This window comes from Trichosurus vulpecula, chromosome 3 (genome assembly GCF_011100635.1).
Source record: "Trichosurus vulpecula isolate mTriVul1 chromosome 3, mTriVul1.pri, whole genome shotgun sequence".
Classification (NCBI taxonomy): Eukaryota; Metazoa; Chordata; class Mammalia; order Diprotodontia; family Phalangeridae; genus Trichosurus; species Trichosurus vulpecula.
Window position 1 is genome coordinate 287,024,047 of NC_050575.1, and position 14,068 is coordinate 287,038,114.

Sequence of the window (14,068 nt, forward strand, 5' to 3'; positions counted from 1 at the left end):
TTTCCCTTTTAGTCTTTCCAGTTCCATGGAGACTCGGGCTCCACATTGCAGAGTTTTGCTCAAGCCTTGGCAGCCAAATTCCTTACCATCTAAATTCATAATGTAACTTTATTTGAATTTCAAGAAGACATAGACAGTAACACAATAGTAACTGGAGATGTCAGTATCCCTTTGTCAGTTTTGAATGTCTAACAGAAAGATAAAGGGGAAAATATGGAACTGAGCAAACTTTTAGAGAAACTAGAGTTACTGGTGTCTTCTAAATGGGACAGTAAATATTTCTCTGCACCCAAATAAGGCTTTTTTTTTTTTTAGCAGAAATTGACCGTGTACTTAGGCATAGAAATATTGCAAGCAAATATAAAAAGACAAAAATAGTCAATACATCCTTTACAAACCAAAACGGAATAAAAATAGAAATTGGCATAGGGACCACAAACAAAATCTCCAGACCCAAATGGGGACTTAACAATGAAATTTTAACTAATGAGTGGATCAAAGAACAACATAGTTATTCAGCAGATAACTGGAAAAAAAAATGATGAAATAACACATCAGAATTTCTAAGATGTGGCCAAAGTGGTTCCTTGGGGAAAAATCATAGCCTTACAATTATAGATTAATATATAATAGAAAAAAGAGAAGATTAATGAGCAGAATAAACATTTAAAAATTAGAAAATCATCAAATCATCAAACTTAAAATAAGAATAAAAGAGGAGATTTTAAAAATTAGAGGGTAGATAAACTGGAAACAGCTCCATAGAAATGATAAATAAGACTAAAAGCTGGTTCTTTGAAGAGACTTAAAATTGATAAACCCTTAGCCAATCTGAATAAAAAGGAACAGAAAATCAAATCAACAAAGTAGCAAATGAGCAAACAAATCACAGCAAAATCACAAGAAATTAAAATAATCAGAACATATTATGCACAGTTACATGCTATCAAAACTGAAAACAGAAGAAATAGAGAATACCTTTAGAAATATAAAATACCCAAACTCTTGGAAGACCAGGTGGAGATCTTAAATTACACCATCTCAGAAAAGGAAATAGATCCAGCTGTAAATAAACTACAGAAAAAAAAATCTGGACCTGAAGGATTCATAGGAGAGTTCTATCAAATGTTTAAAGAACAGTTTGTACCTGTATATCACAAATTATTTTTTAAAAAATTAAGAAATCACTCTACCAGAATCCTTTTATGCCACAAATACAGTCCTAATAAATACCTAAACCTGGGAAAGGTAAATCACAGAAAGAAAATTATAGGCCAGTGTCATTAATGAACATTGATTCAGAATTTTAAAATTAAAACCTTTTCAGACCACAACAGTTTATCCAAAAATTCATTCATTGGGACTTGAATATCAGGGATGCAAGGATGGTTCAGTATTAGGAAAACAATGTAATTAATCATATTAAAAACTAAAACAACCAAAACCAAATGATCATCTCAGTAAATGCAAAAAAAGCCTTTAACAAAGTACCTCTCTTTTATACTAAAAACCCTTCTAAGTATAGGCATAGAGGAAACTTTTTTTCTGATATCATAAAAGCAAAAAATAAGCATCGCATGCTGTGGGACTACACTGGAACCTTTTTCAGTAAATATGAGAATGGAGAAGTGATACCCATTCTCTCCACCATTATTCAATATAGTTTTAGAAATGCTGACAGTAGCAATAGGATAAGAGAAAGGAATTAAATAATGATAGGCAAAGAACAAATAAAACTATCCATTTGCCAATAACATGATGGCTTACTTGGAAAAACCCTAGGGAATCAGTAAAGATACTAATTGAGATAATCATTAGCTTCAGGAAAATTGTAACGTACCAAATCCTCAAAAATCAATAGCCTTTCTACATAACAACGAAATATAAGAAGCAAAAATAGGAAGGGAAATCTGCTTCTACATAACTACAAAATGCATAAAATATCTGGTAATCAACCTCTTAAAACACACAAAAGACATGTATGGATTTAATTACAAAGCACTACTTAAAGAATTAACAGCCTAAAGAGCTATAGGAATATTTAGTGCTCATGGCTGGGCAGTGCCAATATGGTAATGACAATGCTAGCAGAATTAATTTATACTTTTAGTGCTATGTGGAATCATGTTATCAAGGGGGTACTTTGCAGAATTTGATAAAGTAATAATAAAATTTATTTGGAAAAACAAAAGATATGGAACATTACGGGAAAAGAAGTAAGGACTAACACTTGAAGAACTCAAACTATATTCATGAGTTATTGAAACCATCTGGTATTGGTTAAAGGATAGAGAGATATATAAGTGGTACAGACTAGATAAAGAAAATTCAGAAACAATAGAATTCAATAACCCAGTGTTTGATAAAGTGGGAAAACTTCATATTTGATTAAAAACTTTTGGGAAAACTGGAAAGCAATCTAGCAGAAATCGGGCTTAGACCAACACCTTAGACCCCATATCACAGTATATTCTAAATGTATACGTGATCTTGATATTAATGATCATAAAGAAAAATTAGCAGTCATATTCCTCTCACATGTAAATATGCAATCAGTAAAAGTGTTATTGTTACTTGGCTTTGTGTTTAGATGGATAGCTGTGAAAAATTTTTGATAATGTCACTTCATTTTTCTTCATGTATTTATCAATATATGTTTTGCTGAAGAAGAAAAAATAGGCTATCTCAAGTTTTGAGTTTTATTACTATCTGCGGCATATTAGAATATGGGAGTAAGAAAAAATTGCTACACTTCTTTTAATACTTTTAATGTTCTCTGAGTTCATGTTTATTATTTACAAACTATTTCTTTTTGAAAATAAAAGTGAAAAATTTTTGAAAACAGAAAAGTAAAACTTTATTATCTCTGGAATCTTGCTTCTTTAATCTAGGGGATCATTAGTTGACTTTGTTTTAACTAATTCTAAAATGTCTCTTTCTTGAAGAAAGCTTTTGTTGATTTGAAAGATATTTGTACATCTGATCATGCTCCAAATTGCCACAATAGCCATACTTGCAGATTTTCAGTGGTTTGCAAACTGGGTCTAGCTGTGATATCTGTAATAAGGCCTTGAATCTTTTTTTTTTTTTTTGCAGATACTCTTTGAGTACTTCAAATTCTTCAATTGCTGCTCTTCTTTGTGCACTTTATCCCCACTTTCCAGTTCATAGCACTGACAATAGGTGAGTTTGATAATTTTATTCAATATCCTATTTTCACAAATTCTTTAAAGAGAAATTTTCTAATTGTTTTTAGTTTTATTGGAATATAGTTTTAAATTTTCCCACATATGGAAACAATAGTCCTATCATTTGAAGAGGCTTTTCTTTCACTTTTTACAAGTTTGCTTTCCCATATCTGAGTTTGTTACTTTGCTTCAGAGTTTCAAATCTTGGGGTTTATGGATAGATTTCAAGGGATCTATAAATTTGGATAGGAAAAAAATCATATTATTTCAACATAATCAATTTCCTTTGTAATTCTATGTAATTTTTTTGGCTTTAAAAACTTTATTTTGAGAAGAGGTCTATCCATATAGTTCAGGGTGCCAAAGGGGTCTCCAAAACTCCTGCCTTAATTGTTGTTAGAGCATGATGTTAATCAAACTCGGAACCATAGATTCATTTCCTAATTACCCTTTCTGTTGAGTGGGTAACTACGGAAAACCAGCTTAAAATGCATAATGTACTAACGCTGGGTTAATAAATTTCATCTTTGTGCTTTAAAAGTCTCACATAAATTTATAATAGCTATAACAGTTTATTAAGACTTCAAATGTTAATATCCTAAAAGAAGTTTTTGGAATTAATTTTCTGTTATGGTTTTATTAGCCATATATGGTCAAATAGGTATCTTTAATCAATTTCAAAGTCATTATTTTAAAAATTAATATTTTAGGCTGTTGGATAACATTAAGTTCTACTTTCTATATTTATATTACATCTTCTATACAATGATTGTATCTATATCTATGCAAATATTTCGTGTATGTATTTTTTCACATATATGTCATATATTAAAATGTATCCTCTTTATGCCTAGATATCTGAACTAATGTCAGGTATAAGGTCATAAATAATAAAAAATGGTGGGTCATTCTCATAACCTTTGGTTGGTATTTCAGGGTAATTATATGGGTAGTTTTCCTTCTGAGCTCAGCCCTTACTCCCTCTTAACTCTTCTCTATTGCTGGAAGCTTTCGAATCTACTGGAGGTCCCTATTTGCCGTGAATAGTTTTCAAATAATCTACTTGTGGATAACAAAGAGTTAATGATGATGTGAAATCTTTATCAGCATCTTATTCCCAAGTAGCCAGATTTTCTATATCATCTGCTTAGTATAACCAGATTTGATGTATAAATTTCCACAAGTTTTGGAATTACCTCTTCAAAAATGACATTGCTGAGTTAATAATGGTATTGGATTTATAGGAAAAGTATGTTCTTGTTACTCTATGGAAACATGGTATAAAAGAAATGTTTTTTTCCTAGCACAAGTAGTAATCTAAACTTGTTTACTTCTTTTAAAGTAACTAAGCAAATTCAGGCTCACTATATATTAAAGCCAACCCACTTTGGGGTCACCACCTCATAAATAAGATTACTTCTGTTTTTTTTTAAAGTGATAACAGGTCCATTTTACTATGTGATATGAGCACAAACATAGGTTTCTTTTACCAAAGGAAGCTTTTTAGAAGTTCATTGGTTCATTGGGCAGATATAATATGATACCTTGTTAGCTCCTTGAGAGGGGGAACTATTTCATTTTTGTCTTTTTATCCCTTACACTAAGCACAGTGCTAGGAGGAACCTTAGAGGCTGTAGAGTTCAGTTCTCTCATTTTACAGGGGAGAAAATTGAGACCGAGAAAAGTTAAGTGACTTGCCCAGGATCACAGAGTGTAACAACAATTTGGCTAGCAGCTACTGTGGCTGTGTAAAACCAACAACAACCAGCATACAGAAGGGCTGCTAACACAGGTTCTTTGATCTGTTTTACTAAGGAAAGTAGTGTTAAGGTGTTAACAATCTTACTTTAATCCAACATATACATATAAACTCACTTAGTTCAGGAGGAAAAGCCAGCAACCTGAACTTCAGAGCAAATACAAACACATTACAAACATGCATTATAAACAGACCTTATCTGATTCAAATCACAATTCATAGTTACCAGGAAGGCATCAACATCTGGGTTTACAAGCTGGGGGGCTCTTAACAACAGGTGCCCAGAGTCTCCACACCAACACTCCTCCATGAGTGAGAGCCCCAGACAGAATGCTAACCTTTGAGTTTTTATACCCTATTCAGGGCCCAAAGGATTCACATCTAATCAGCAAAAGGTGTGAGCCTGGGTCTTTGCATCTAGTGAGGCTTAATCAAAGGCATTTGATTACTTTAGCATTTCTGAAAGAGAAAACAGTTAAAAAAAAAAAAAAGTCCCACCTTGATTACCAATACACAGAGCTAGTAAATATCTGATGCAAGAGCTAAACTCAGGTTTTCCTGACTCTAAGAACAACATTTATGGTACAGCCTAGTTGGAAGAGACCTTGGAGGAATCCCATTTAATACCTTCATTTTACAGATGAGGAAACTAAGGCCTGGATTTATTAAGTGACTTGTCCAGGGACACATAGGAAGTAAGTAGCCTCACATGGATTTAATCCCTGGTCTTTTAACTCTGAATCCAGCCCTGTGCTACTCTGACTCAGTTATTGATATACCTGATCATATATACAGTGAATGGCTGGTATACAGTGAGTAGCTGGTATACAGTGAAAATCAGCCCATGTAAATTTTTCTAATCAATATTACTTTTACATGTGTCTCTGAGATTACATGGCTCTCTTCATTTTTTCCTCCAGTTTCCAGAAGTAGTGTCAGTGTTCTCAGGTTATCAGGCATAGCGTAAACTTTATTATTCATGTACACAGTGACATACTCATAAAAAAAAGAGCAGCTTTAGGTTTACCTTTCCCAAAATCAAGGTTCTTTTTATAATACCATAGCCCAGTGCTGAGAGGTTCCTTCAGCTTTTTCCTATCATCCCTATGTCTGACTTCCCTCTACCTCAGCAATCCTTGTTTCTACCTGTATAATATATCTTGTAATAGCCACATCTCTACTCCCATAGTCATGACCTCTTTTCTGGACTCTATATAACTAGCTTATAATTGGACTCCTGACTTCCAGTCTCATTCTTCTTCAATCCCATCTTTTAAACAGCTGCCAAAATCTTTTTAAAGCACAAGGCTGACTGTTTCCTTTGCTCAGATTCTCTGTTGCTTCTAGGACAAAATAAAAAATTTTCATGTTGGCATTTAAAGCCTTTCTCAGTTTGGCTTTAGCTTAGCCTTCCAGATTTATTTACTATTATTCCCCTTCACTCTCTCTTTTGCAGGCAAACTTATCTAGCACCTTTTTGCCAAATATCTCCTGCCTCCCTGCCTTAGCACAGGCTGGCCTTCATGCCTGAAATGTATTCTTTTCTCACCTCTGCGTCTTAGAACTCTTAGTTTTCTTTAAAACTCAACTTAGATACCTCTACCTACTGCAAATCTTTCCTGATTCCCCTAGTTGTTGGTGTTCTCTTCCTCCTCGGATTGTATTGTATTTATCTATTTTAATGTTGTATCCTTTCAGTGATCGTATGGTTCTTGAAGGCAGGGACTGTTTTTAACTTTTTCTTTGTATCTCTGGTGCCTGGAACAATATTTCACCCACAGTAAGTCTCTAATAAATGCTGAGATTAAGCTGAATTGAATTGAATTTATTTGGTAGTAGGTTTGATAATTGCTGTTTTGTAGTGTATTTTCAAATTAGATAGCACTAAACCACTCTTCTTCTTGTTATACATGTGGGTAGGCTGAGCTAATATAATAAAAATGACAATTCTACCTAAATTAATTTACTTATTCAGTGCCATACCAAACTACAAAAATTATTTTATAGAGCTAGAAAAAAAATAACTAAATTCATTTGGAAGAATGAAAGGTCCAGGATGTCAAAGGGATTAATGAAAAGAAATGCAAGGGAAGGTAGCCTAGCCATACCAGATGTAAAACTGTATTATAAAACAGCAATCATCAAAACTACCTGGTACTGGCTGAGAAATAGAGTGGTAGATCAGTGGAATAGGCTAGGTACATAAGACATAGTAATCAATGACTATAATAATCTACTGTTTGATAAACCCAAAGACTCCAGCTTCTGGGATAAGAACTCACTATTTGACAAAAACTGCTGGGAAAACTGGAAAATAGTATAGCAGAAACTAGGCATAGACCAATATCTTACACTGTATATCAAGGTAAGGTCAAAATGGGTACATGATTTAGACATGAAGAGTGATACTATAAACAGATTAGGAGAGCAAGGAATAGTTTACCTGTCAGATCTATGGAGAACATGAGAATTTTTGACCAAACAAGAGACAGAAATGCAAAATGGAAAATTTCGATTATGTTAAATTAAAAAGGTTTTGCACAAACAAAGCCAATGAAACCAAGATTAGAAGGGAAGCAGAAAGCTGAGAGACAATTTTTATAGCCAGTTTCTTTGATCAAGGCCTCATTTCTAAAATATATAGAGAGCTGAGTCAAATTTATAAGACTATAAGTCATTCCCCAATTTATAAATGGTGAGAGGATATAAACAGGCAGTTTTCAGATGAAGAAATTAAAGGTGTCTATAGTCATGAAAAAATGCTCTAAATCACTATGGATTAGAGAAATGCAAATTAGAAAAACTCTGAGGTACCACATCATACCTATCAGACTGGCTAACATGACAAAACAGGAAAATGATAGATATTGGAGAAGATGTGGGAAAATTGGAACACTAATGCATTGTTGATGGAGTTGAGCACTGGTCCAGCTATTCTGGAAAGCAATTTGAAACTATGCCCAAAGGGCTATAAAACTGTGCATACCCTTTGATCCAGCAATGTCACTTCTAGATCTGTATCCCAAAGACATCAAAGAAAAGGGAGAAGGACCCATATTTACAAAAATATTTATAGCAGCTCTTTTTGTGGTACCAACGAATTGGAAATTGAGGGGAATCATGGCCAGACAAAGTTGTGGTATATGAACGTAATGGAATATTGTCGTTTCATAAGAAATGATGAGCAGGCAAATTTCAGAAAAACCAGGAAAAACTTAAATGAACTGATGCTGAGTGAAGTGAGCAGAACCAGAACATTGTACACAGTAATAGCAACATTGTATGATGACTAATTTTGATAGACTTAGCTTTTCTTAGCAATGCAATGATCTAAGACAGTTCCAAAAGACTAAAGATGAGAGATGCTATCCACATCCGGAGAAAGAACTATGGAGTCTGAATACAGATCGAAGCATACTATTTTTTCTCTCTTTTTTTTCTTTCTTGTGGTTTTTTCCTTTGGTTCTGAAACATAACTAATATGGCAGTATGTTTAATATGATTGTATATGTATATCCTATATCAGATTACATGTCATCTTGGTGAAGAAGGAGGGGGAAAACTCAGAACTCAAAATCTTATGAAAATGAATGTTGAAAACTAGAACTAAAAAAATTAAAATAAAATAAGTTTAAAAAAGTGAGAGGGAGTAAGAAAGATCCCTCTGAGCGTTAGGAATTCAAGATTAATGATAAACAAGAGACTTTCAACACATCTGATAAAATGAGAGTACAAAGAAATATATCAGTATGTCTACTACTACTACTACTCCTACTACTACTACGTATACAAGAAACTCAATATAAAATGGAGCGAAGAATTCTGATTTTAGTGATTGATAGTAAAGCATGTGTCTAGGCAAGAGGAGCTTATGGACTTTAGTTTTAGATTAGGCTGGTTTAACAGAAAATGAAAGAAACTATCAGAAAGCATAAGGAAGTATAGAAATTTTTATGTTCTTTCTAATGGTGGTGGTGGAGTTTACCAATGTTGGGCATTTAGTCTTATATTACTTTACATAGTGGAGGAAGATGGGAAGGAAGGATGTTCCTTTATTGATTTATAAAATTTAAAAATAAAAGTAAAGATGATGAATATATAAGTCTTACCTTGCTAACAAGGATCTCTGTTTGATCCTTAAGGAAATGAAGCAATCTTTGCCTCCCCTTAAATGGGTCTTAGAGTGAAAAAAAGGTAACTGAAAGCCTCTACGTCAAATGGTTATTTTGGTGAGAAAGATAACTCAAAAATCCCTCCCTCAAATTATGACCTTGTATGGAAAAATACTAGAATTTTAATTTACAAATCTTTCTTAATCACTGTGCCTGTAATCTTTGGAATAATATAGTATGATACAAAATAATGCAACAGTGGAGATATTGGCAATCTTTTACCATAGTATTATTAGGAGAACTTTCAATGTTTCTTAGTTACAAATAATGTTAGTTATCATAAAAACTATTTGGTACTAGTTTTGAAATTAGAAAATTAGGTCATTGAAATAAACTGGATGAAAAACAATCAGCAACAATTGAACTTAAGGTAAACCAAAGAACATAAAACATTTGGAAAAGAATTATCTATTTGACAAGAACTGTATGGAAAACCAGAAAGCAGTGTGGCAGAAATTAAGTTTAGATGAGTATCTTATACCATATACCACACAGTAAGATAAAAATGGATATGGTACCTTGAATATTCATGATTATACCACTAAAAATTAGAGGATCAAATCAGGTACCATCATATTGTTTTTAAAAATACTTTTATTTAATAGGGTATACTCATGACAGCCCTTTAAAGTAGATGGTACAAGTGTTATTATCCCTCCTCTACAGAAAAGGAAACCGAGGCTCTCAGAGGTAAATGATTTGTCCCAGATCATAGAGCTTTTAAGTGGCAAAGCTAAAATGCAAACTCAAGTTTTTGATTTCCGTTTTTATTGTGAATTTAATTATTATCAACAAACTTTTCAATGTATAAAGAAATTTTTGCTTCAAAAATCTGTTCAGAGTCTGGTGTCCAAAATATGTTGGGAGCTAATATGAATACAGAAGACTAAAAGCCATTCCCTAGTGAGTATGGTCAAAGGATATGAATAAACAATTCTCAAAAGAATAATTGTAAACTGTTAAAAAACAAACACATAGTTTCTCCAAAGAACTAATTAGAAAAGTGCAAGTCAAAACAGTTTTGAACTTTCACTTTACTCCCAGGAAAATGGCTAAGATAAACAAAGATGAGAACAGTCAGTTTTAGAAGGGGTGGTAAGTGGAAAGAGACACACAAACAAAATGTTGAGCTAGTCATCCTAGAAAGCAGTTTGTAAGTATGTCAAAAAATTATTAAGTGCTCATACCCTTTGATCTATTTATCCCATTTCTATCCATATACCCCATGAGTTTAAAGGAGATCATATGACTCTGAATGTACAACCTGGTGTTTTTATATGTGTGTGTATCTATATAGATATACATGTATACATTTACATATGTAAATATACATGTATACATATGCATACATATATACATATACATATTGATACAAATGAACACACAGACACAGTAAATTTTCATGTTATATTTGAAGCTGAACTGCTTGTTGATCATTCCTTCTAAACTTCCTTCTGTTTTCTTCTGTACATTTAAAAAAATGCTTCAATGACCCTCTTTTCTTTCATTTCTTTTTTTTTAATAATTCTCTTGCTAATGCCACTCCTCTCCCCATAACTCTAGTCCCCCAGTGCCTCCTCCAAGCAATAAAAAAAAGAAAAATGCAATCTTTATAGCAAGTAAGTAAAGTCAGTCAAAAGATATTCACGTATTTATCATGTCCAGAAAGGTATGTCTCATTCTGCACCTTGGAACCTTTGTTTTCTTTCTTAGGAAGTAGTTAGGGTCATTGCCCTGTACAATCATAGTTGATCATTGCATTGATCAGAGTTGTTGAGTTGTTTCTCCTTTTGTTGCTCATTTGTTGAGTCGCGTCTGACTCTTCATGACCCCGTGGTTTAACTGTCCATGAGGTTTTCTTGGAAAAATTATTGGACTGGTTTACCATTTCCTTCTCCAGCTTTATGCAGTCAGATGTTAAAAGTTCCCTTCCCAGGGTGACACAGCTTATCAGAGGCCCAGTGTTTTATCCACTGTGTCACCTAGCTGCCCCAGTCATTACTGTATAAATATTTTTCTTGGTTCTGCTCATTTCGCTCTCCATCAGTTCATACAGTTCTTCCCAGGTTTCTTTGAATCCATCCCTTTCATCGTTTCTTATGGCAAAATCCCATTATATTCATTTATTGCAATTTGTTCTGCCATTCCCCAATTGATGAACATCCCTTTTGTTTGTAGTTCTTTGCAACAGCAGAAAGAGCTGCTGTCAATAGTTTTGTACTTATGGATCTTTACCCTCTTTCTTTGATATCTTTGGGTTATAGGACTAGTAATGGTTCGGCTAGGTCAAAGGGTTACATAGGTTAGCATAGGTTAGTGACTTTTTAAAAGCATTGATCCATACAGTTTTCTAGAGTAACTGAGCCAATTCACAGTTCTACTAACAGTTTACCTGTGTGTTTATTTTCCCACAACTCCTCCAACAATTGCCATTCTCTTTTTTATTATCTTTCCTGATCTGGTAGGTGGGAGGTGGAATCTCAGAATTGATTTATTTAGCATTTCTTTGAATAGTGAATTCAAAAGCATTTTTTTCATATGATTGTCGAGAGCTTGGTTTTCTTCCTTTGAGAATGAACTGCTCGTATCTTTTGTTGATTTATATGTTGGGAAATGGCTATCATTTTTATATATTTGTATCAGTTGCTTATATAGCTTGGATTTGAGGCCTATGTTAGAGGAACTTCCTGCAAAGATTTTTTTCCAAGTTAACTGTTTCCCTTCTAATATTAACTGCATTGATTTGTTTGCGCAAAAACTTTTTAATTTTTATATTATCAAAATTGTTTATCTTTTGTGATCCTTTTTATCCCTTGTCTGATATGAATTCTTCTCCTATCCATAGCTCTGAAAGGTATTTTTATTTTCTTCTTTGCTCCTCTAATTTATTTGTAATGTGACCTTTTATATCTAGGTCATGTATCCATTTGGAGCTTATTGTGGTATATGGTGTGAGATGTTGTTCTAAACCTAATTTCTGCCAGACTGCTTTCCAGTTTTTCCAGCAGTTTTTGTTAAATGGTGAGTCTTTACCTCAGTAGTTGCGGTCTTCAGATTTATGAAACACTGTGTTGCTATGTTCTTTTTCTTCTGTGTGATAGATATTTAATCTGTTCCCTTTGATTGACTTTTATATTTTTAGCCTATACCTAATAGTTTTGATGATTACATCTTTATAGTATGGTTTTGAGATCTGGTAAGTGCTAGCTTCTTTTCTTTTCCACCTTTTTTTTTCATTATTTCTCTTGAGAACCTTGAATTTTTGTTCCTCCCAATGAATTTTTACAATATTTTTTCTAGTTCTTTAAAGTAATCCTTTGGTAGTTTCATTGGTTTATCACCGAATAAGTAAATTAATTTAGGTAGCATTATTATATTGACATGGCCCAATTATGAACAATCAGTATCTCTCTACTTGTTTTGATCTGTCTTATAGTAAAGAGGGTTTTTAGTTGTATTTATGCTTCCTTCGTAGCACTTTTTGTAGTAGCAAAGAATTGGAGACAAAATAGATCTCCATCGATTGGGGAATGGTTGAATAAATTTTAGTATACCACAGATGTAGTGAAATATTACTGAATCATAAGAAATAATAAATACGAAGACCTCAGAAAAGCTTGAGAAAACTTATGTGACCTTCTGCAAAGTGCAAAATAAGGAAAAGAATATGTATGTTGTATCTTGGTCAGTCATTTTCAGTCATGTCTGACTCTTTGTGACCAGGGTTTTCTTAGTTGGCAGAGATACTGGAGTGGTTTGCCATTTCCTTCTCCAACTCATTTTAAGGTGAGGGAAATGAGACAAACAGTTAAGTGAGTTGCCCAGGGTCACACAGCTAGTATGTGGCAGAGATCAGATTTGAACTCAGAAAGATAAACCTTCCTGACTCCAGGCTCAGTGCTCTATCTACTTTGCCACCTGGCTGCCCTTATACATTGACTACAACAACGTAATATATGTGTTCAGAGATAAAAAATATTCCTCTAAGGACTGTGTTAGTTTGCATCCCAAAACTTTGGTTATATTTGTCAAATTGTAATTCCCTTTTTTGTTTCTGTAATTTGTTGTTTTTAAAAAATTTTGTTAATAAGATTAGTTTTTACATCACTTTTATTTTTCAACGTTTCCTTCCTACCTTATCCTCCTAGGGATCCATCTTTTATAATAAAAAAATAAAAAAGAAGAGAAAAACCCGATACATCAACCAAGTCTGACATTATAGTGTTACACTTTTATAGTTTCCTCCCCCTCTGCAGAGGCAGGAAGGAGGTAGTTTCTCTTGTCTGTTATTTTGAGTAAAGCTTCTTGATAATTATAATTTCACAACATTAATTTTGGATTTTTTTTGTTCTTCCCATTTATATCACTGTGGTTACTGTTGTTTTCCTGGTTATGATGATTTCACTTTCTATCAGTTCATATAATTCTTTCCTTATATCTCTGTATTCTTCATTTCCTATGGCATAGTAATATACTTTTACATTCATGTGCGACAGCTTGTTTAGCTATTCCTCAGTCGATGGGCATCTTCTTTGTTTGCAGTCTTTGCTACTACAGAAAGTACTGCTATAAATATTTTGGTGCATGTGGGACTCTTATTTTATGTCTTTGACCAACTCGAGATCCCTAGCAGTGAGATCTCTGGGTTGAAAGGCTTGGACATTTAGTCATTTTCTTACCATAATTGGAAATTGCTTTCCAGAATGATTGAATCAATTCACACCTTCAGTAACAGTGTCTTCATTTGCTCTCTCTCCACACTTTCAACCTATATTTGTTCTTTAACCCTCTCATTATCTAGGATTAACATTATTTAGGATAACATTTAAACTTCATTTAAGCCATTGTTATTAACCTCCTTGTTGTATAGGTTTAATAGTGTGTGTTTATTTTATATTCTCTATCACATAATCAGTTCATTTAAAAGTGCCTCAAAGTATTGTGAGTTA

At 33.3% G+C, this 14,068-nt stretch overlaps 1 protein-coding gene across 1 annotated transcript in view; it reads left to right on the forward strand.

Moving 5' to 3' along the window:
- ANAPC1 (anaphase promoting complex subunit 1) overlaps window positions 1-14,068 on the forward strand; it is a 149,460-nt gene that overhangs the window by 103,532 nt on the left and 31,860 nt on the right. Inside the window, exon 39 of the mRNA XM_036750871.1 lies at window positions 3,097-3,183. Within this exon, the coding sequence (XP_036606766.1) occupies window positions 3,097-3,183 (87 nt within the window). The remainder of the gene's footprint in view (window positions 1-3,096; window positions 3,184-14,068) is intronic.